General features: G+C 41.8%; 1 protein-coding gene across 1 annotated transcript in view; it reads right to left on the bottom strand.

Moving 5' to 3' along the window:
• Window positions 1–25,000, bottom strand: part of LOC307009684 (ryanodine receptor 3) — a gene marked incomplete at its 5' end in the record, with an annotated part of 184,937 nt that overhangs the window by 69,376 nt on the left and 90,561 nt on the right. Inside the window, 21 exon segments of the mRNA XM_079633623.1 lie at window positions 1–226; window positions 1,996–2,056; window positions 2,137–2,186; window positions 2,440–2,561; window positions 3,344–3,411; window positions 3,505–3,620; window positions 3,696–3,822; window positions 4,412–4,487; window positions 5,165–5,227; window positions 5,355–5,501; window positions 5,582–5,671; window positions 7,069–7,147; window positions 7,882–8,045; window positions 8,809–8,949; window positions 10,516–10,606; window positions 11,333–11,553; window positions 12,254–12,423; window positions 13,344–13,464; window positions 13,633–13,741; window positions 14,087–14,273; window positions 14,757–14,892. The exon segment at window positions 1–226 is cut by the window's left edge and continues 13 nt beyond it. Of these exon segments, the coding sequence (XP_079489749.1) occupies window positions 1–226; window positions 1,996–2,056; window positions 2,137–2,186; window positions 2,440–2,561; window positions 3,344–3,411; window positions 3,505–3,620; window positions 3,696–3,822; window positions 4,412–4,487; window positions 5,165–5,227; window positions 5,355–5,501; window positions 5,582–5,671; window positions 7,069–7,147; window positions 7,882–8,045; window positions 8,809–8,949; window positions 10,516–10,606; window positions 11,333–11,553; window positions 12,254–12,423; window positions 13,344–13,464; window positions 13,633–13,741; window positions 14,087–14,273; window positions 14,757–14,892 (2,565 nt within the window).

Below are 25,000 nucleotides of genomic sequence, written 5' to 3'. Positions count from 1 at the left end.
GCCGAACTGATGTTCAGTGATGTGTTCGAACAGCGCGGTCAGGATGGGCAGCAGAGCCGCGGTCGTGTAGTTGATGTTCTGCGAGACGCCCTTCATCTGGCTGCGCGAGTGAGTGAACTTGCCCAGCTTCAGGTTCTCCAAGGTCTTCTCCAGATCCTCAGCTGCATTCTCGAAGAACGTCCTCAAACCGGCTTTAACCAGCTCGGATCCGGATTTCATCACGGTCCTGCGAGAGAAACCGTCCGTCACCGCAGTCCATCAGATCTTGATCTCATTAACATATCCATAAGAAATCAGGGCATTAAAGGTGCAGTCTGTAAGAATGGCAGCTAGTGGTTGAAATAGGTACTGCAGTCCAAATTCTAAATATCAGAGTTCATTGTTTCCCCGTCCCCGCCTCCTCAGACTCAGCGCTCACGCGGGTTGCCAGTTTGAGGACATGCAACAGAAACGAGCGCAATTGACGACGAAATCTGAGGAGACAGACTGTAAGTTAATGAGTTGATTTATCCGAGTTTTAATATGGTCTCGTTCATAGAGATTTTTATATCAAGGCTTTTTAGGTTGTGTGGAATCTGCAATCTCTAACCCAGTTTGTTTTCTCGTTTCCAAGGCTACAATACGCGGAGTTTCCTGCTAACTGGCGAAATACTATTGGCTGAACTGGCAGTGGGCGGAGTCACACAGACCAAAAAAAAAAAAACGACTGACAACACGGAATGTGTAAAATAATAAGTAAAATAACTGGCTGTAGAAGTGTTTTTCAGAGAAACGAGTATGTGAACTTCCTAAATATCTGCAAATATATGGTATTTTTATGCTTTAGTAGGGTAAACAAAGTTGCATACAGCACCTTTAATAACAGCACTGGATCTGGAAAATATTGATTTACAAAAAAGCCCTAATATCACCAAATTTGAGGTGAAAACATGAAAAGACTCTTAATCGCAAAATAAGAATGAGGATTTTTCAAATTATATGCATCAACTTTAATGCACTTGCACTTATAAAAGTAGTCAAATGTTTAGACAAAATTCAAAATGTGATATTTAACTTCTGCAAAGGAGTGGAAAAATATGTTCAAATACTGTCAAAAACCTCAACATAAACAGTATAAATTTAATAAGTATAAATAAATAAAATAAATTGTATTTTTCTGTTGCTGTTTGAATAAAAACAGAATATCTGGGTCATGATTGCATTTTCTTCCACCATGATTCCCACCTTGAAATCAGGATTAGGCATAAAATATTGTCATACAAAAAATTGTCAGACGAAAATGTAACAAATAGTTGTAACCCGACTCAGAGGAAGATAGGAATCACTGTTTTGATTTTTATAACAAAAAGTAGTATTCAAAATGTGTAATTTCACTTCTGCAAAGGAGTGGGAAAATATGATAAAATACTTAATTTAATGTGAAAGAAATTCACAAAAAGACAAGTTAATACATAAATAAATAAATAAAAGTTTGGATATAGTAAAACACAGACATAGTAGAAAACATGCATTTTCTTCTGTTACTGGCCATTATTCTAACCTTGAAATCATAGTTAGCATAAAATAATAATAAAAGTGTGATTAAAAAATAAATAAATTATATATACTGTATATATAAGCATATAAGTAAAAAAAAAATGGGCCCAGTACAGAGCCCTGAGGTACTCAGCTAATAATAGGAGCTGAGGATGAGGAAAACTTACACAAAGCTACAGAGAAAGTCCTGTCTTTAAGATAAGAACTAAACCCTTGATGTCGACCCGATGTTTTAGATGCCAAAGAAGGATACTATGATGCACAGTATCAAAGGCAGTGGTAAGCTTGAGTAAAATCAATCAACCGCAATCATTTGACCCTTTCAGCAAACCGACACACACTTTCACAGACTCCGTATGACATCCCAGAGGAAAACAGGTTAATTTTTGGAATCAGCACCACAAAATGAGTAAGAAATATGAAATATAATGCAGGTCGGTGCAGTGGAAGGACTCGTACCTGGTGTCGAGTGTGTGTGCGAGGATGTGCAGACAGCTGACCATAGTGGTGGAGTCACTTCCTACAAACACACACCAGAAACCACTGAAAACCAAACACTCAATGAATACACAGAGAGAGAGAGACACACGATGATCTTACCAAACAGAGAGATCCTGTGTCTAACCAGAGCGGCCAGCTTACAGAACAGACTAGCAGCAGAGAAGTGAAGAAGACAGTGAGAGGAAGAAGAAACGCAAGCTTAAGAGCGAAGAATCACAGCTGATCGAGTCATTAGCCACCAAAATATTCATCATAACACATAACATTTCCACCACGGAATAAAAAAGGCCATACAAACCAACATTTATAAATGATGCGTCACGACCGAATTAAATTAACATATTTTTAACTGCAAGTTACATATTTACATAACCAATTATGCCACATAAGTCGCTCCATCACCTGGTGACCATCTCTTTCTCTTTGTTAGACGCGTATCCGCTGCTGCTCAGATTCTTAGTGGGCGACGACAGAAAGTAGAGCGAGTGGTTTTTAAAATACTGGTCTATGAGTGGGAGGAGCACCTACAGGAAGTACAACAGGTAAACAGGAAATTAAACTCAGTATGATGTCAAACCAAAATGTATTCAGACCCCTTCAACATTTCTCACGTTATCATCAGTTTATTCGCTATAGTTTATAAAACGGTGATAAAATATGAGCAGAACTCAGTTGATATTTGACTGGTTTTGTCCATCCTTCTGTTAGACTGTCTCACACACACACACACACACACACACACACACACACACACACACACACACACACACACACACACCTGTTAGACTGTCTCACACACACACACACACACACACACACACACACACACACACACACACTCACACTCACACTCACACTCACACTCACACACACACACACACACCTGTTAGACTGTCTCACACATGAATTATGTTGAATATCTGTCAGCTGGTAAATTTAATATAATTTTTAATACCAGTTTAGCTCAACCAGTGACCAAGCAATGCTTCATTGTGTTCAGTGTGTGTGTAAAAAGAGCATTAGCAGTTACAGACACACACTTCAGCAGAACATGATCAGCTCAAAGTGTGTGAATAATTTTTGGTAAAAATGTTGTATAAATTTTACCGGTAGTCACTGTATGAAGAATATTTGGGTATGTCACAGTTTACTTTATTCTGCTCTCCTCACTTACATAAATGAACTATAGTGTCCTGCACACACTAGTAAAAAAAGATATAAAAAATGTGTCTGTGTCTGATAATTTTTGGTTTGACTGTATGTATATATAATTACAATTAGATTAGGTACAATTAGATGATCAAACCTTAGCAAAGAACTTGATCTCCTGTTCATGTGGTGACCTGTCGTTCTTTCCACTGGCTGCCATCGCCTCTGAAACCAGCGAGAGTGTGACGGTTAATTCATGATCTAAATAACATCTGTGACAGAACGAGTGTCTGGGGAAGCGCAAAAGAAGAAACCGACCGAGGTGAGCGATGAACTCTTGTGCGGAGTCGACGTATTTCAGCAGCTTCTTCAGAAACTTGTAGGCGAAGCGTTTCTCCAAGGAGGAAGAGTCCTGCTCCATGTCCTTCAGGCCCCTGGGAGAAACACAACGGCACGTTACACTCAGTCCTGGCGCCAGCACACGCGTGTAAAAGTGCACACGTCTGCACCTGCTGATGGCGTATCCGTTGGTCGTCAGAAAGCGGAAGAGATCTTGTGCTCTCTCGCGGTCCTTGGCTTTCTCTTTGGCAGTGAGCGTGTCGTACGGCACCAGCAGCGGATGCGTTCCTCCCGCACCTGAGAGCACACGCAACACCACACGCATGACCTTCACACGTCACGCATGACCTTCACACGTCACGCATGACCTTCACACGTCACGCATGACCTTCACACGTCACGCATGACCCTCGCATCACGCATGTCCATCACACATCACACATGACCTTCAGACATCACGCATGACCTTCACACGTCACGCATGACCTTCACACCTCACGCATGACCTTCACACCTCACGCATGACCTTCACACCTCACGCATGACCTTCACACCTCACGCATGACCTTCACACGTCACGCATGTCCATCACACATCACCATTGACCTTCACACATCACGCATGACCTTCACACATCACGCATGACCTTCACACATCACGCATGACCTTCACACATCACGCATGACCCTCGCATCACGCATGACCTTCACACATCACGCATGACCCTCGCATCACGCATGTCCATCACACATGACCTTCAGACATCACGCATGACCTTCACACGTCACGCATGACCTTCACACGTCACGCATGACCTTCACACATCACTGAAGGTTGATGTGTCTCAGAGCACAATCACTGAAAGCTGAGGACAAGAGAGACAAACCTCTAGTTCCCAGGTCACTCTTCTTTTTCTTGGCCCAGATGTTGTGATAGTTTTCAGCCACAACCTCAACCATCGACTGAAAAACAGACAACAAAACACTCAAAACCACCCAGAAATGACTCTATTAGCCCTAGAGAGTCCAGAGTCTACCTAGAATACACTTGCATCAATAATACAATGAACACACTGGCCTGTAATATTAGGGCTGTCAAAATTAACGCGTTAACGAATGCGATACATTTTTTCAGTTAAACATTAAAAATATATAATTTTTTTCCCCCGTCATCCTCTGGCTAGTGTTACAATATATGATCACGCTCTTATTCATGCAAATGCATTTAAACCATTCAAGCACGAGTAAACACACTAAATGATGCCAACATGCCCGTTCTGTCGAGTAGCCTTGCAAGCACAGTCTTAAAGGAGTTTAAAAAAGTCTTAAATTAACGTAAAGAGTTGTGAGAAAATTGGATGCCTGTGCATTCGGTCTTAAAGTGACAGCATCCTAATATTCCTGCCGCCGTCTGTCATTAGGGATAATCAAAGAACAAGAGAAGAAGAGAAAACCACTCACTGCTCTTGACTGAATCACTTTTGTAGCTTCAATAAGGACTGATCTATATTTCGTTTTTAATTTATGCAGTGAAGACATGTCGGTACATCTTTTAATTCAAGTTTTAGTTAACCATAAATTCCAACTGTTGTACAATGTGGGCACAAATCTCCAGATGTTGGATGATTTGCATGCATCACCTGTTGTTCTCTGGACAGCTGGACGCTGCTCATGTCCACGGGATTCGGATTGAAGCCGTTACCCTGAAAACACACAATCACAAACAAATCTATTATTCTATTGGGCTCATTGTTCATGATCTGATTTGAGGTTGCGGGACTCTGATTGATTAAATCATTGCACTTCTACAGTTAGCGGACGAGTAGACACCTGAGAGGCCTGTGAGATGCGCCGCGCTTTCTCCATCTCTCTCTGCTGGAACATGGTTTCTCCTTCTCTGGTGCGGTCGACGCTCCAGCCCATCGCCAGCATGCTCTTCAGGGACTCGCGGACCGTCCAGCGGTACACCTCCTTCTCCTGCGGGCAGAAACACGCACACACTCGTACTGAGAGTCACAGGTCACATGACGCTGGGGGTTCTGAGCGCTGGTTCGTACCTTCTCTGTGAGCGATTTGTAGGATCTCAGCATTGGGTGAGTTTTTGCTTTCTCATCAACGGTTTCTCCGTGTTTCCAGCCCAGAAGCACCTGAACACGAACACACCGAAACATCTTTCACGTTTGCATACACACATTTATCAAAAAGCAGCTTATAGTGAATTAAAGTCAATGTTTAGTGTGTTCTCCATGTATTTCTACAGTGCTTTATACAATACAGATGTTGCAAAGCAGCTGTACAGTAATAAACTGAAATATTACAGTGTTAATATTGTAAAATTCTTTAATTATGACACAATTTCAGCTGTAATGACAGGAGACAAAAGTGTCATTATTCAGATTTGTCAGTACAGATAAATCAAACTTAAGTTTGAGCTTAAAAACCTCAGGAAAAACAAGATTATTACTTCTTTTTTTACCTCACTGATAGATTTTAGTTTCAATCATAAACTCACTTAACTGTTCTTCTCCAATAAATGTATCTTGATTTAAGAAGATATGAGGAAGAACGTCTGTTTTTGCAGTGTAAAAAAGATTATTGTGACTATTTAATCTGTTTTCAATTCAGAAATGTATATTTGTATTAGGGCTGACAAGCAATTACATATTTTAAACTAATTAATTGCATGATGTGCTGATTCATTAATCGAATTCATAACAATTAAACATGTAATTACCCCCAAAAGATAATGTGGGTACTTAAAGTCCTTGTTGTGTTAAATGAGAAAATAATCAAAAATACAAAACAAAATTTCTAAATTTGATAGAACGTAGAATTTATTACACAAACTTGTTAGGCTACAAGAACCATGATATTTTTTCCTGTATGACTTTCTTTCCTCTGAGCAACATAAAAGAAGATTCCTCAGTTTTTTTGAACATTCTTCAAAATATCCCTTTAATAGGTTTTTTTAAATTAAAATGGAAATATGAAATTTAAATGATACCCTAAATACGAAACTACAACTGCCAGTAGGTGGCGGTAAATGTCTAAATTATTAAGTTATTGAATCATTCATTCATTAAATTTGTATAAACAGCTGAATCATTCAGGAGTGAAGTAAATGGCTCTTTTTATGAATGAGTCATTGAATCATCGGTTCACCTCATTGATTCGCTCAAAATGCGGATTCATTCAGAAATAAAACATTGCTGTGTGTTGCTCAGAGACGCACAACATTTCTGCTCAGGTTTTAATCTGAATATTTACATTGGCAAAATGAGCAAAAGTAGACAATATTGTGTCTAAAATAATTTATCGACCTGTTGTATAAAATCAATCTCACGTTGCTCGTGTGATATTGCATAACTATAGCATATGATATAAATATGAGACAAAAACTTTTTGCCCTGACATCTTGAATTTTTGGCTCATTCTAACTGCATTCTATAGGCTTCATGATGCAGTGAGTTGTTGCTCTGCTTCATGTTCGTCACGATCAACTGTATGAAATGTAAGATGAACGACAGGTGTTTCATCGACTCGCCTTCTCAGCGGCCCATTTGTCATGACAATGTTCAGCGTATTTGTGTGCGATGAACTCCAGCTTCTCAGGGAGGCAGATGCTGCGAGAGGAAAACCAGGAAAGTCATTCGATGTTCACATTTCTATTTGTAAATATGTGACCCTGGACCACAAAACCAGTCACATGGGTCAATTTTTACCCATGTGAATTTTTTAATTGAGATGTATATATCATATAAAGCTGAATAAATAATCTCTCCACTGATGTGTGGTTTGTTAGGATAGGACAATATTTGGTCGAGACACAACTATTGAAAATCTGGAATCTGAGGAGCAAAAAAATGTAAACATTGAGAAAATCTCCTTTAAAGTTGTGCATTTATGTTCACGATTGTGCTGCATTCACTCACAAAAATACATGTTTTATATATTTACGGTAGGACATTTACTAAATATCTTCATGAACATGATCTTAATATCCTCATGATTTTTGGCATAAAAGAAAAATGGATAATTTTGACCCGTACAATGTATAGTTATTTCCACAGATATACCCGTGCGGCTCGAATCTTGTTATCCAGGGTCACATATTTTATTTATTTTTATAGGTGCATTGGTTGACCATATCATGGACTGAAAATACAAAAAAAATCTAATTTTTGTTATTTTTGCATGTCTAATATCTGTGAGGGAGTCACTTTTATTTCCCCCTCCTGGGTTGTTTAAATCAGACAGAGATCATTTGAATCATGGTGTACATTCATATACATGATTATTATTTTTTGTATGTATTTTTTGTTCTGTCTCTGAGTCTCTCGCTCTGAAACGCACGTACTTGGCTGTGTTTATGGGTCTGGGGTCGAAGTTTCCCTGCGTGTCCACAGACACCGGCTTCTCCAGCGTTGTGCTGAGCGTGGAGTCGATGTAATCGGGAGGTAGAGCTCCAGCGATGGCACTCAGACACGGCATGGCCATCTTGAACAGATCCTGCTCATACTTCTGCACACACACATTCACAGCGGCACACACTCAATATAACAGGTCAAGAGTTTGGGGCCGCTGAGATTTTTGCTCACCAAGGCTGCATTTATTTGATCAAACACAGTACATCTGCTGTTCTCTATGTGAATATATAATAAAGTGTAATTTATTCCTGTGATCAAAGCTGAATTTATCATCATTACTCCAGTCTTCAGTGTCACATGCAGAGGTGGACAAAGTACACAACTTCCTTACTTGAGTGAAAGTACAGATACTACTGGTCAAATATTACTCTGTTACAAGTCAAAGTTGTAAAGACCGATGTTTACTTAAGTTTACTTAAGTCTTTTTCCAGAAAACACTAGTTAATGTTACTGCATAATGGACTAAAACCTACTGACCCAGGACATAACAACCCCAAAATTCTCTCGTCATGCTGTTATCAACAAATATTGCAAATCAACTTGTTGTCTTTCAATTAGCAAAGGTTTTAGAATTTCTTTTTGGAACTGACTGATCATAGGCCTAATTGATCTGAGTTTATGGACCAATATTTGGTGACAATATCGCTTAATGAGAGATTTGCAAGCTATTTTTAACACCAAATTAGGTAAAGGATGTTCAGCATAAGGGTTAAATGTGTCCTTGTCACATGATTAAATGATCAATCACTTAAAAAAAAAAAAAATCTACTGACCCCAAACTTTTGAATGGAAGTGTACAGCCACATAATTACCCAGCATGCCCCAACAATCACAAACGAGCAAATATCCCTGTTCACCTTCTGAGAGAGAGAATCAAAGATTCCCCAGAAGATCTTCTTGGTGAGCAGAAGCTCCTCTTCAGACGATAGACCGTAACTTCCCCATCCCGACGGCAGGCAGTAATACTTCCAGTTCTGCTCGTAATGATTCGTCAACAGCTGCAACACACACAATCATCCTCATCAAAATATATTGAGGTTATGCGTGTGACGTCACCATCGGCCGGAGTGACTGCGGGTACACACAGAAGCACTGAGTGGCAGAAACACTGAGCGGCAGAAACACTGAGTGGCAGAAAGACTGAGTGGCAGAAAGGCTGAGTGGCAGAAACACTGAGTGGCAGAAAGGCTGAGTGGCAGAAAGACTGAGTGGCAGAAACACTGAGTGGCAGAAACACTGAGTGGCAGAAAGACTGAGTGGCAGAAACACTGAGTGGTAGAAAGGCTGAGTGGCAGAAAGACTGAGTGGCAGAAAGGCTGAGTGGCAGAAAGACTGAGTGGCAGAAAGGCTGAGTGGCAGAAACACTGAGTGGCAGAAAGGCTGAGTGGTAGAAAGGCTGAGTGGTAGAAAGGCTGAGTGGCAGAAAGACTGAGTGGCAGAAAGACTGAGTGGTAGAAAGGCTGAGTGGTAGAAAGGCTGAGTGGCAGAAAGACTGAGTGGCAGAAAGGCTGAGTGGCAGAAAGACTGAGTGGCAGAAAGACTGAGTGGCAGAAAGGCTGAGTGGCAGAAACACTGAGTGGCAGAAAGACTGAGTGGCAGAAAGACTGAGTGGCAGAAAGGCTGAGTGGTAGAAAGGCTGAGTGGCAGAAACACTGAGTGGCAGAAAGGCTGAGTGGCAGAAAGGCTGAGTGGCAGAAAGGCTGAGTGGCAGAAACACTGAGTGGCAGAAAGGCTGAGTGGTAGAAAGGCTGAGTGGTAGAAAGGCTGAGTGGCAGAAAGACTGAGTGGCAGAAAGGCTGAGTGGCAGAAAGACTGAGCGGCAGAAACACTGAGTGGCAGAAAGACTGAGTGGCAGAAAGACTGAGTGGCAGAAAGACTGAGTGGCAGAAAGGCTGAGTGACAGAAAGGCTGAGTGGCAGAAAGGCTGAGTGGCAGAAAGGCTGAGTGGCAGAAACACTGAGTGGCAGAAAGGCTGAGTGGTAGAAAGGCTGAGTGGTAGAAAGGCTGAGTGGCAGAAAGGCTGAGTGGCAGAAACACTGAGCGGCAGAAAGGCTGAGTGGCAGAAACACTGAGCGGCAGAAAGGCTGAGTGGCAGAAACACTGAGCGGCAGAAAGGCTGAGTGGCAGAAAGACTGAGCGGCAGAAAGGCTGAGTGGCAGAAACACTGAGCGGCAGAAAGGCTGAGTGGCAGAAAGACTGAGTGGCAGAAAGACTGAGTGGCAGAAAGACTGAGTGGCAGAAACACTGAGCGGCAGAAAGGCTGAGTGGCAGAAAGACTGAGTGGCAGAAAGACTGAGTGGCAGAAAGACTGAGTGGCAGAAAGACTGAGTGGCAGAAAGGCTGAGTGGCAGAAAGACTGAGTGGCAGAAAGACTGAGTGGCAGAAAGACTGTGGCAGAAAGGCTGAGTGGCAGAAAGACTGAGTGGCAGAAAGACTGAGTGGCAGAAAGGCTGAGTGGCAGAAACACTGAGTGGCAGAAAGACTGAGTGGCAGAAAGACAGTATAAATGAAAGTATAAACACAATCTCTGTCATGTATGAAGGCGATGATCAGATGATGTTTACCTTCAGAGGCATCTTACAGTATTCAGACAACAGGGGCACATCAAACACCAGCCGACGCAGAAGATGCTGCAACATGGAGGGTCTGAGGTACCTGGAACAGAGGTCAGAGGTTAAATACAACGATAACTATGGTGATAACTGTAACCAAACTACAACAATAACTATAACCATAACCATAACAAAACTACAACAATAAATGTAACAAAACTACAACGATAACTATACTGATAACTGTAACAAAACTACAACAATAAATTTAACAAAACTACAACGATAACTATAACGATAACCATAACAAAACTACAACAATAAATGTAACAAAACTACAACGATAACTATACTGATAACTGTAACAAAACTACAACAATAAATGTAACAAAACCACAACGATAACTATAATGATGATAACTGTAAAAAGCCTACAATGAAAACTGTAACGATAACTATAACCATTACTATAATGATAACTGTAAAAAACTACAACGATAACTATAGTGATAACTGTAAAACTACAACGATAACTATAGTGATAACTGTAAAACTACAACGATAACTATAGTGATAACTGTAAAACTACAACGATAACTATAATGATAACTGTAAAACTACAACGATAACTATAGTGATAACTGTAAAACTACAACGATAACTATAGTGATAACTGTAAAACTACAATGATAACTGTAACAAAACAATAATGATAACTACAGTAATAACTATAACAACACTTTAACGGTAACTATAATGAAGCTACAGTTTTCCAGTCGCTCGGGCTCTTTAGAGCAGGATTCTGGTTGGCGTGAGCAGGCGTACGCACTTGCAGACGGCCAGTAAGCACTCCTCGATGGCGTCCCGCTGGGCTTTGGTGAGCGAGCAGCCCTTGGACAGGCGATAGATGGTGTAAAGCGTGGAGTCGATGAGCGTGGCGTGATGTTCGGTGCCGGAGAAGTGTGGAGCGCAGCGGGTCAGCAGAGGAAGCATCGCAGACCCGATGTACCGGTTCATGGCCAGAGCCGTTTCAGTGGTGCGCAAAGCCTCCTGGGAATGAACAGAAGACGAGATGAATCAAGAGAACTCAGACCGTACATGATTCTTCAGCTCGATGGTAGGAGGAGGAAGTACCGACCTAGTGTTTACAAAAAAAATAAAAGGTAAAACTACGATGTTGGACGATTTTAAAGTCCTACCGTACAGTTTTTAAGCGGAACACACGTGACCTTCCAACCTGAAGTGAACTACTCCTTTAAATTATTTATATTATATCATATTATTATTTTGCTATATTAACACTGAATCAACGAGCACCAATGCTATATTTTCTAAATGTCATAATAATTTGTTAATAAACAAGTGTTCATTACTTCAATGAGCTCATTGTTTCTGCATTAAATTATTACATTGTTAAAATTAATACATTTTTAGCTAACTGTGATTTTGTACATGTACATTTCTGAAATACATAACTGGACAGTTTCCTCTGATAACAGAACACTTTAAATTGTAATATGGACTCTTGCACTTTGTATAAAGCGCTTTAGAAATAAACGTGACTTGACTTCTACTGCAATAAACCCTGTGATCATGTACACAGTTTCTCACAGCTTTAGGAACATGAGTGAGTGATCCCTTAAACTGGCAGCATTAGTGTTTTAAACTCGAACACGATCAGCAGTCAGAGAGCTGCGGGTGAGACAGAGAGGCTCATGGGATCAGATGATGTGTGTGTTCTGAGACTGACCGTGTCCAGCGAGGCGGCGGCTCTCAGGTCCGGCAGGAATCCCACCTCTAGCAGATGCAGAAGAAAGCTCTGGTCCTCGATGCCATAGACACGGTCCAGAAACAGCACCATCGGGGCCTTGTGATCCGGACAGAAGCTGGCCGACACATCAGGCTCAGTGACACTGCCGTCTGTGTGTGTGTGTGTGTGTGTGTGTGTGTGTGTGTGTGTGTGTGTGTGTGTGTGTGAGAGAGAGAGAGAGAGAGAGAGAGAGAGAGGAGAGAGAGAGGAGAGAGAGAGTAGAGAGAGAGAGAGAGAGAGAGTACTATCAGACACTATAGACACTATCACTATTATCACTATCACTCACACTCTTTCTCACACACACATACACACTATCACTCACACACACTCACACACACACTCACTGACTCACTCACTGACTCACTCACTGACTCACTCACTGACTCACTCACTGACTCACTCACTGACTCACTCACTGACTCACTCACTGACTCACACACACACTCACTCACTCACTCACTCACTCACACTCACACACACACACACACACACACACACACACACACACACACACACACACTCACTGACTCACTCACTGACTGACTCACTCACTGACTCACTCACTGACTCACTCACTGACTCACTCACTGACTCACTCACTGACTCACTCACTGACTCACTCACTGACTCACTCACTCACACACACACTCACTCACACACACACTCACTCACTCACTCACTCACTCACACTCACTCACACACACACACACACACACTCACTCAATCACTCACTCACTCACTCACTCACTCACTCACTCACACACACACACACACACACACACACTCACTCACTCACACACACACACACACACTCACTCAATCACTCACTCACACACACACACACACACACTCAATCACTCACACACACACACACACACTCACTCAATCACTCACTCACTCACTCACTCACTCACTCACTCACTCACACACACACACACACACACACACACACACACACACACACACACACACACACTCACTCACTCATACACACACAAAACACAAGAATTGCGAGAGAGTTTGTCACCTTTATTGATGGTGGGCATTTTGAGAGGGATGCTGATGATGCCGACCAGATCCTCAGTGGGAACGAGAGAGCGCAGGATCGCCCGGATCCTCAGAGCTTCACCTTTACCCTTATTGATCAGCTGAGAGACCAGATCAACATCACACACACACACACACACACACACACTCAGTCAGTCAGTCATCAGGATCGATCGCATCCCTGAGCTCATTGTGTGTGTGTGTGTGTGTGTGTGTGTGTGTGTGTGTGTGTGTGTGTGTGTGTGTGTGTGTGTGTGTGTGTGACTCACGTGCATCTCTGGAGCGCAGCGGCCCAGCAGGTCAATCAGAGCCGAGTAGAACGACAGGATTGCGTTTCCCATGTGAACAACCTCCTCTTCCTCATCGCCCTCAGTGGAGCTGCAGCAGAGAGAGAGGAGGATGAGTGTGTGTGTGTGTGTGTGTGTGTGTGTGTGTGTGTAGGGCTCCAGACTAACTTTTTTTACTAGGAGCTCTCACTCTCTCTCACACACACGAACACACACACTCTCACTCTCACTCTCACTCACACTCTCTCATACACACATACATACACACACACACACACACACACTCACTCACTCACTCACTCACTCACTCACTCACTCACTCACTCACTCACTCACTCACTCACTCACTCACTCACTCACTCACTAACACACACACACACACACACACACACACACACACACACACACACACACACACACACACACACACACGTACGCGTCTGAAGCGTGACCCGGGCCTGTGCTGGGCAGATCCAGCGCTGGGTTCTCTGAGATGTTGATGGCCTCCTTCATGGCCGCCAGAAGCCCGTGTCCTCCTTCTCCTCTCAGAGCCGGTCCGAAACACTCAGGCCGTCGGATCAGGAGCTTTACCACCACACTCGAGTTCTCCTCCACACTCTCACCTGCACACACAGTGTAACGTGTGCAAGGGTGCATATACACTGCCAGTCAGAATCATTACAAATGTTTTTATGTTTTTGAAAGAGTGTGTGTGTGTGTGAGAGTGGGCGTGTTTTGCTATACTTCTGAGGACCAAATGTTTCCACAATGATAGTAAAACTTGAGGTTCTGTACTTTGTGAGAGTTTTGCTAGTGCTCACATGGAAAATTGATAAATAAACATAACTAATTGTGATTTAAAAAAAAAAAAAATTAAATGCAGAAAGTGTGTGTGTGTGTGTGTGAGTTTGTGTGTGACTGTGAGTGGTTGTGTGTGTGTGTGTGTGTGTGTGACTGTGAGTGGTTGTGTGTGTGTGTGTGTGACTGTGAGTGGTTGTGTGTGTGTGTGTGTGTGTGACTGTGAGTGGTTGTGTGTGTGTGTGTGTGTGTGTGTGTGTGTGTGTGTGTGTGTGTGTGTGTGTGTGTGTGTGTGAGAGAGTATTTACCGTTGACAAACACAGCGAACCGCAGGAAGGACAGGTAACGCTCGCCCTCGATCGGGTTCCAGCCGATGTCTGGATATCCTTTGACCAGGAGCATCGGACAACTCTGCAGACCACAGCCGGCCAGATACGTCACCACCTGCACACACACACACCACAGAATCACACCAGCATCATAACACACAACATGTCTGACGCTCAAATGAGCAGATTAAAGGGTAACTAAACCCCTGGTCAGAGCCTGACTCCACCCACTGGCAATATTTGAAAAATACTGGAAAAGTGGGCGGAGCCCAGTGGAGGGGGCGTGCACCTGAGACACGTCTCTCTGTAGGCAAGGGCGTGGTTAGCTGGTACCCTCTTACATCACAGGGTACCACAACTGCCAATAGGAAAATTCAACTGCAGTAGCCACTGTTCAAATCAGACGTTTTTACACCATATATTGTAGAATTAAAACACTTTATACCAAAATGTCAAAAAAATTACTTGAATCAATGAACAGCATTAATAAAGCCCCAGTCAGATCATTAACTAAAAAAAGTTGTTTTAGGGTTTAGTTACCCTTTAAAGGTGCAGTCTGTAAGAATGACAGCTAGCGGTCGAAATAGGTACTGCAGTCCAAATTCAAAATATTCATCAGAGATCGTGGTTTCCCCGCCTCCTCAGACTCCACGCTCACGCGGGTTGCCAGTTTCAGGACACGCAACTGGTACGAATGCAATTGATAACGAAAGCCGAGGAGACTTACAGACTGTAAGTAATAAGTTGATTTATCCATGTTTTAGTATGCTCTCGTTCATAGAAATTTTTATATGGATACCAAGGCTTTTTGGGTTATTAGAGTGTAAACACACCTTGATGATATTAGAGTGTAAACACACCATGATGATATTAAGATTGTAAACACACCATGATGATATTAGAGTGTAAACACACCTTGATAATATTATACTGAACACACCTTGATGATATTAGAGTGTAAACACACCATGATGATATTAAGATTGTAAACACACCATGATGATATTAGAGTGTAAACACACCTTGATAATATTATACTGAACACACCTTGATGATATTAGAGTGTAAACACACCTTAATGATATTAGAGTGTAAACACACCTTGATGATATTATACTGAACACACCTTGATGATATTAGAGTGTAAACACACCTTGATAATATTATACTGAACACACCTTGATGATATTAGAGTGTAAACACACCTTAATGATATTAGAGTGTAAACACACCTTGATGATATTAGAGTGTAAACACACCATGATGATATTTAGAGTCTAAACACACCATGATGATATTAGAGTGTAAACACACCTTGATGATATTAGAGTGTAAACACACCATGATGATATTAGAGTGTAAACACACCATGATGATATTAGAGTGTAAACACACCATGATGATATTAGAGTGTAAACACACCATGATGATATTAGAGTGTAAACACACCATGATGATATTAAGAGTGTAAACACACCATGATGATATTAGAGTGTAAACACACCATGATGATATTAGAGTGTAAACACACCTTGATGATATTAGAGTGTAAACACACCATGATGATATTAGAGTGTAAACACACCATGATGATATTAGAGTGTAAACACACCATGATGATATTAGAGTGTAAACACACCATGATGATATTAAGAGTGTAAACACACCATGATGATATTAGAGTGTAAACACACCATGATGATATTAGAGTGTAAACACACCTTGATGATATTAGAGTGTAAACACACCATGATGATATTAGAGTGTAAACACACCTTGATGATATTAGAGTGTAAACACACCTTGATGATATTAGAGTGTAAACACACCATGATGATATTAGAGTGTAAACACACCATGATGATATTAGAGTGTAAACACACCTTGATGATATTAGAGTGTAAACACACCTTGATGATATTAGAGTGTAAACACACCATGATGATATTAGAGTGTAAACACACCATGATGATATTAGAGTGTAAACACACCTTGATGATATTAGAGTGTAAACACACCATGATGATATTAGAGTGTAAACACACCATGATGATATTAGAGTGTAAACACACCATGATGATATTAGAGTGTAAACACACCATGATGATATTAGAGTGTAAACACACCATGATGATATTAGAGTGTAAACACACCATGATGATATTAGAGTGTAAACACACCTTAATGATATTAGAGTGTAAACACACCTTGATGATATTAGAGTGTAAACACACCATGATGATATTAAGAGTGTAAACACACCATGATTGTCACGATCCATACACAGGAAACACAAAGATCCAATTGCAGTAAAGAGTTTTATTGGGGAAATCCGTACTCACAAACAGTCCAGGCAGGGGTCAAAACCATAAGATCAATCCAAACATGAAACAAGAACAGACGAGAAACCAGGACTCCGAAATGGCGTGATAATGGATAAGGACTCCGTGACACATACTAAAACAGACAGGGTATATATACACAGGGAATAGACAATGATAATGGGGAAATGGCTGAGTGCAATGATCAGTGATTAGGAAACAGCCGAGTGCAATGAGAAGACAAGGATCGTGGGAAATGTAGTTCACTAGTGTGATGGACACCGTGAGGAAGGAGGACATCTAGTGGTGACCCAAGGAACATAAACCAGACACTGTGACATAACCCCCCCTCTACGGAGCGGCTACCAGACGCTCCAAGACCCACAAAAAACAAACAAAACAAGAGTCCAGGCGGGAGGTGGAATGGTGGAGGATCAGGGGGAGGGATGGAGGGCCAGGACCATGAAGGGGAACAGGAACAGGGGATGACAATTTAACCGGCGGCCGTGGCGAAGCAGACAGTCCATCGGGCGGCCAGGGCGGAGACGACAGTCCATCGGGCGGCCAGGGCGGAGACGACAGTCCATCGGGCGGCCAGGGCGGAGACGACAGTCCATCGGGCGGCCAGGGCGGAGACGACAGTCCATCGGGCGGCCAGGGCGGAGACGACAGTCCATCGGGCGGCCAGGGCGGAGACGACAGTCCATCTGGCGGCCAGGGCGGAGACGACAGTCCATCTGGCGGCCAGGGCGGAGACGACAGTCCATCTGGCGGCCAGGGCGGAGAAGACCCCTCGGGCGGCCACGGCGGTGAAGACCCCTCGGGCGGCCACGGCGGTGAAGACCCCTCGGGCGGCCACGGCGGTGAAGCCACCGTCTCAGGAACTGCAACAGACACCACCGGCTCAGGAACTGCAACAGACACCACCGGCTCAGGAACTGCAACAGACACCACCGGCTCAGGAACTGCAACAGACACCACCGGCTCAGGAACTGCAACAGACACCACCGGCTCAGGAACTGCAACAGACACCACCGGCTCAGGAACTGCAACAGACACCACCGGCTCAGGAACTGCAACAGACGCCACCGGCTCAGGGACTGCAACAGACACCACCGGCTCAGGGACTGCAACAGACGCCACCGGCTCAGGAACTGCAACAGACGCCACCGGCTCAGGAACTGCAACAGACGCCACCGGCTCAGGAACTGCAACAGACACCACCGGCTCAGGAACTGCAACAGACGCCACCGGCTCAGGAACTGCAACCGACGCCACCGGCTCAGGAACTGCAACCGACGCCACCGGCTCAGGAACTGCAACCGACGCCACCGGCTCAGGAACTGCAACCGACGCCACCGGCTCAGGAACTGCAACAGACGCCACCGGCTCAGGAACTGCAACAGACACCAGCTCGGGAACTGGCTTGACGTAAAGCTCAGGCTCGGCAGACGTGACGTGAAATCCAGGCTCGGCAGACGTGTGTCCCCTCCATGCATGCAGTACTGCCAATGTATAGAAAAGGAAAACAGCCCTCTTGGCCATGGCAGGACTTACGGGAACAGCGTCTGGCACAGGAACCGTCTCTGCATCGGCAGACGTGACGTGGACAGTCTCTGGAACGGCCGACGTGACGTGGACAGTCTCTGGAACGGCCGACGTGACGTGGACAGTCTCTGGAACGGCCGACGTGACGTGGACAGTCTCTGGAACGGCCGACGTGACGTGGACAGTCTCTGGAACGGCCGACGTGACGTGGACAGTCTCTGGAACGGCAGACGTGCTGTGCCTCCTCCACGCATGCAGTACCGCCACCGCATAGAAGAGGAAGACCGCTCTCTTGGCCGTGGCAGGACTGATGGTGGGCGGCTCCGAGACAATCTCCGGGACGACAGCGGGCTGCTCGGAGGGGACGGCCTCCGGGACGACAGCGGGCTGCTCGGAGGGGACGGCCTCCGGGACGACAGCGGGCTGCTCGGAGGGGACGGCCTCCGGGACGACAGCGGGCTGCTCGGAGGGGACGGCCTCCGGGACGACAGCGGGCTGCTCGGAGGGGACGGCCTCCGGGACGACAGCGGGCTGCTCGGAGGGGACGGCCTCCGGGTCCTTGGGGAGGCTGAAGGTCTTCCTCCTCCGCCGTTTCTGACGAAAATGTGCCGGCTCTGGACTGGACGGGCACCACGGCGAACAGAGCTCTGGGCTGGGCGAAATCAGCGGTGGGTGGAACTCTGGGCTGGATCTCACCAACCCAGGGCCGAAGGGGGGCCAAGGTGGAGGGTGGTGTTGGCCTTGTTCTCGACCACCTCCTCCTCCTCTGTGACCTCCCCGGGTCCCACGAAAAATAACCAGACGGGTCCCCTTAAAACAATCCCTCCTCTCCCGCTCGATGGCTGGGGAAGAGAAGCTGGAACTCATACTGCTGGATCTAGGCTTGACGGAGTCCTTCTGTCACGATCCATACACAGGAAACACAAAGATCCAATTGCAGTAAAGAGTTTTATTGGGGAAATCCGTACTCACAAACAGTCCAGGCAGGGGTCAAAACCATAAGATCAATCCAAACATGAAACAAGAACAGACGAGAAACCAGGACTCCGAAATGGCGTGATAATGGATAAGGACTCCGTGACACATACTAAAACAGACAGGGTATATATACACAGGGAATAGACAATGATAATGGGGAAATGGCTGAGTGCAATGATCAGTGATTAGGAAACAGCCGAGTGCAATGAGAAGACAAGGATCGTGGGAAATGTAGTTCACTAGTGTGATGGACACCGTGAGGAAGGAGGACATCTAGTGGTGACCCAAGGAACATAAACCAGACACTGTGACAATGATGATATTAGAGTGTAAACACACCATGATGATATTAAGAGTGTAAACACACCATGATGATATTAAGAGTGTAAACACACCATGATGATATTAGAGTGTAAACACACCATGATGATATTAGAGTGTAAACACACCATGATGATATTAAAGTGTAAACACACCATGATGATATTAGAGTGTAAACACACCATGATGATATTAGAGTGTAAACACACCATGATGATATTAAAGTGTAAACACACCATGATGATATTAGAGTGTAAACACACCATGATGATATTAGAGTGTAAACACACCTTAATGATATTAGAGTGTAAACACACCTTGATGATATTAGAGTGTAAACACACCATGATGATATTAGAGTGTAAACACACCATGATGATATTAGAGTGTAAACACACCATGATGATATTAGAGTGTAAACACACCATGATGATATTTAGAGTCTAAACACACCATGATGATATTAGAGTGTAAACACACCATGATGATATTAGAGTGTAAACACACCATGATGATATTAGAGTGTAAACACACCATGATGATATTTAGAGTCTAAACACACCATGATGATATTAGAGTGTAAACACACCATGATGATATTAGAGTGTAAACACACCATGATGATATTAGAGAGTAAACACACCATGATGATATTAGAGTGTAAACACACCATGATGATATTAGAGTGTAAACACACCATGATGATATTAGAGTGTAAACACACCATGATGATATTAGAGTGTAAACACACCATGATGATATTAGAGTGTAAACACACCATGATGATATTAGAGTGTAAACACACCATGATGATATTAGAGTGTAAACACACCATGATGATATTAGAGTGTAAACACACCATGATGATATTAGAGTGTAAACACACCATGATGATATTAGAGTGTAAACACACCTTAATGATATTAGAGTGTAAACACACCTTGATGATATTAGAGTGTAAACACACCTTGATGATATTAGAGTGTAAACACACCATGATGATATTAGAGTGTAAACACCTTGATGATATTAGAGTGTAAACACACCATGATGATATTTAGAGTCTAAACACACCATGATGATATTAGAGTGTAAACACACCATGATGATATTAGAGTGTAAACACACCTTAATGATATTAGAGTGTAAACACACCTTGATGATATTAGAGTGTAAACACACCATGATGATATTAAAGTGTAAACACACCATGATGATATTAGAGTGTAAACACACCATGATGATATTAAGAGTGTAAACACACCATGATGATATTAAAGTGTAAACACACCATGATGATATTAGAGTGTAAACACACCATGATGATATTAGAGTGTAAACACATCATGATGATATTAAGAGTGTAAACACACCATGATGATATTAAGAGTGTAAACACACCATGATGATATTAGAGTGTAAACACACCATGATGATATTAAGAGTGTAAACACACCATGATGATATTAAGAGTGTAAACACACCATGATGATATTAGAGTGTAAACACACCATGATGATATTAGAGTGTAAACACACCATGATGATATTAGAGAGTAAACACACCATGATGATATTAGAGTGTAAACACACCATGATGATATTAGAGTGTAAACACACCATGATGATATTAAAGTGTAAACACACCATGATGATATGAGAGTGTAAACACACCATGATGATATTAGAGTGTAAACACACCATGATGATATTAAAGTGTAAACACACCATGATGATATTAGAGTGTAAACACACCATGATGATATTAGAGTGTAAACACACCATGATGATATTAGAGTGTAAACACACCTTGATGATATTAGAGTGTAAACACACCATGATGATATTAGAGTGTAAACACACCATGATGATATTAGAGTGTAAACACACCTTGATGATATTACAGTGTAAACACATCATGATGATATTAGAGTGTAAACACACCATGATGATATTAGAGTGTAAACACACCATGATTATATTAGAGAGTAAACACACCATGATGATATTAAGAGTGTAAACACACCATGATGATATTAGAGTGTAAACACACCATGATGATATTAGAGTGTAAACACACCATGATGATATTTAGAGTGTAAACACACCATGATGATATTAGTGTAAACACACCATGATGATATTAGAGTGTAAACACACCATGATGATATTAGAGTGTAAACACACCATGATGATATTAGAGTGTAAACACACCTTGATGATATTAGAGTGTAAACACACCATGATGATATTAGAGTGTAAACACACCATGATGATATTAGAGTGTAAACACACCTTGATGATATTAGAGTGTAAACACACCATGATGATATTAGAGAGTAAACACACCATGATGATATTAGAGTGTAAACACACCATGATGATATTAGAGAGTAAACACACCATGATGATATTAAGAGTGTAAACACACCATGATGATATTAGAGTGTAAACACACCATGATGATATTAAGAGTGTAAACACACCATGATGATATTAGAGTGTAAACACACCATGATGATATTAAGAGTGTAAACACACCATGATGATATTAGAGTGTAAACACACCATGATGATATTAAGAGTGTAAACACACCATGATGATATTAGAGTGTAAACACACCATGATGATATTAAGAGTGTAAACACACCATGATGATATTAGAGTGTAAACACACCATGATGATATTAGAGTGTAAACACACTATAGTGTAAACACACCATGATGATATTAGAGAGTAAACACACCATGATGATATTAGAGTGTAAACACACCATGATGATATTAAGAGTGTAAACACACCATGATGATATTAGAGTGTAAACACACCATGATGATATTAAGAGTGTAAACACACCATGATGATATTAGAGTGTAAACACACCATGATGATATTAGAGTGTAAACACACTATAGTGTAAACACACCATGATGATATTAGAGTGTAAACACACCATGATGATATTAGAGTGTAAACACACCATGATGATATTAGAGTGTAAACACACCATGATGATATTAGAGTGTAAACACACCATGATGATATTAAGAGTGTAAACACACCATGATGATATTAGAGTGTAAACACACCATGATGATATTAGAGTGTAAACACACCATGATAATATTAGAGTGTAAACACACCATGATGATATTAGAGTGTAAACACACCATGATGATATTAGAGTGTAAACACACCATGATGATATTAGAGTGTACACACACCATGATGATATTAAAGTGTAAACACACCATGATGATATTAGAGAGTAAACACACCATGATGACACACCATGATGATATTAAGAGTGTAAACACACCATGATGATATTAGAGTGTAAACACACCATGATGATATTAAGAGTGTAAACACACCATGATGATATTAGAGAGTAAACACACCATGATGATATTAGAGAGTAAACACACCATGATGATATTAGAGAGTAAACACACCATGATGATATTAGAGAGTAAACACACCATGATGATATTAGAGAGTAAACACACCATGATGATATTAGAGTGTAAACACACCATGATGATATTAGAGTGTAAACACACCATGATGATATTAGAGAGTAAACACACCATGATGATATTAGAGAGTAAACACACCATGATGATATTAGAGAGTAAACACGCCATGATGATATTAGAGAGTAAACACACCATGATGATATTAAGAGTGTAAACACACCATGATGATATTAGAGTGTAAACACACCATGATGATATTAGAGTGTAAACACACCATGATGATATTAGAGAGTAAACACACCATGATGATATTAGAGTGTAAACACACCATGATGATATTAGAGTGTAAACACACCATGATGATATTAGAGTGTAAACACACCATGATGATATTAGAGTGTAAACACACCATGATGATATTAGAGAGTAAACACACCATGATGATATTAAGAGTGTAAACACACCATGATGATATTAGAGTGTAAACACACCATGATGATATTAAGAGTGTAAACACACCATGATGATATTAGAGTGTAAACACACCATGATGATATTAGAGTGTAAACACACCATGATGATATTAGAGTGTAAACACACCATGATGATATTAGAGAGTAAACACACCATGATGATATTAGAGTGTAAACACACCATGATGATATTAGAGAGTAAACACACCATGATGATATTAAGAGTGTAAACACACCATGATGATATTAGAGTGTAAACACACCATGATGATATTAAGAGTGTAAACACACCATGATGATATTAGAGTGTAAACACACCATGATGATATTAGAGTGTAAACACACCATGATGATATTAAGAGTGTAAACACACCATGATGATATTAGAGTGTAAACACACCATGATGATATTAGAGTGTAAACACACCATAATGATATTAGAGTGTAAACACACCATGATGATATTAGAGTGTAAACACACCATGATGATATTAGAGTGTAAACACACCATGATGATATTAGAGTGTAAACACACCATGATGATATTAGAGAGTAAACACACCATGATGATATTAGAGTGTAAACACACCATGATGATATTAAGAGTGTAAACACACCATGATGATATTAAGAGTGTAAACACACCATGATGATATTAGAGTGTAAACACACCATGATGATATTAGAGTGTAAACACACCATGATGATATTAGAGTGTAAACACACCATGATGATATTAGAGTGTAAACACACCATGATGATATTAGAGTGTAAACACACCATGATGATATTAGAGTGTAAACACACCTTGATGATATTAGAGTGTAAACACACCATGATGATATTAGAGTGTAAACACACCATGATGATATTAGAGAGTAAACACACCATGATGATATTAGAGTGTAAACACACCATGATGATATTAAGAGTGTAAACACACCATGATGATATTAAGAGTGTAAACACACCATGATGATATTAGAGTGTAAACACACCATGATGATATTAGAGTGTAAACACACCATGATGATATTAGAGTGTAAACACACCATGATGATATTAGAGTGTAAACACACCATGATGATATTAGAGTGTAAAC

Source organism: Phoxinus phoxinus (assembly GCF_949152265.1).
Source record: "Phoxinus phoxinus genome assembly, chromosome: 13".
Lineage (NCBI taxonomy): Eukaryota > Metazoa > Chordata > Actinopteri > Cypriniformes > Leuciscidae > Phoxinus > Phoxinus phoxinus.
The sequence above is the reverse complement of the archived record's forward strand: the minus strand, read 5'-3'. Positions and strand labels throughout refer to the sequence as shown.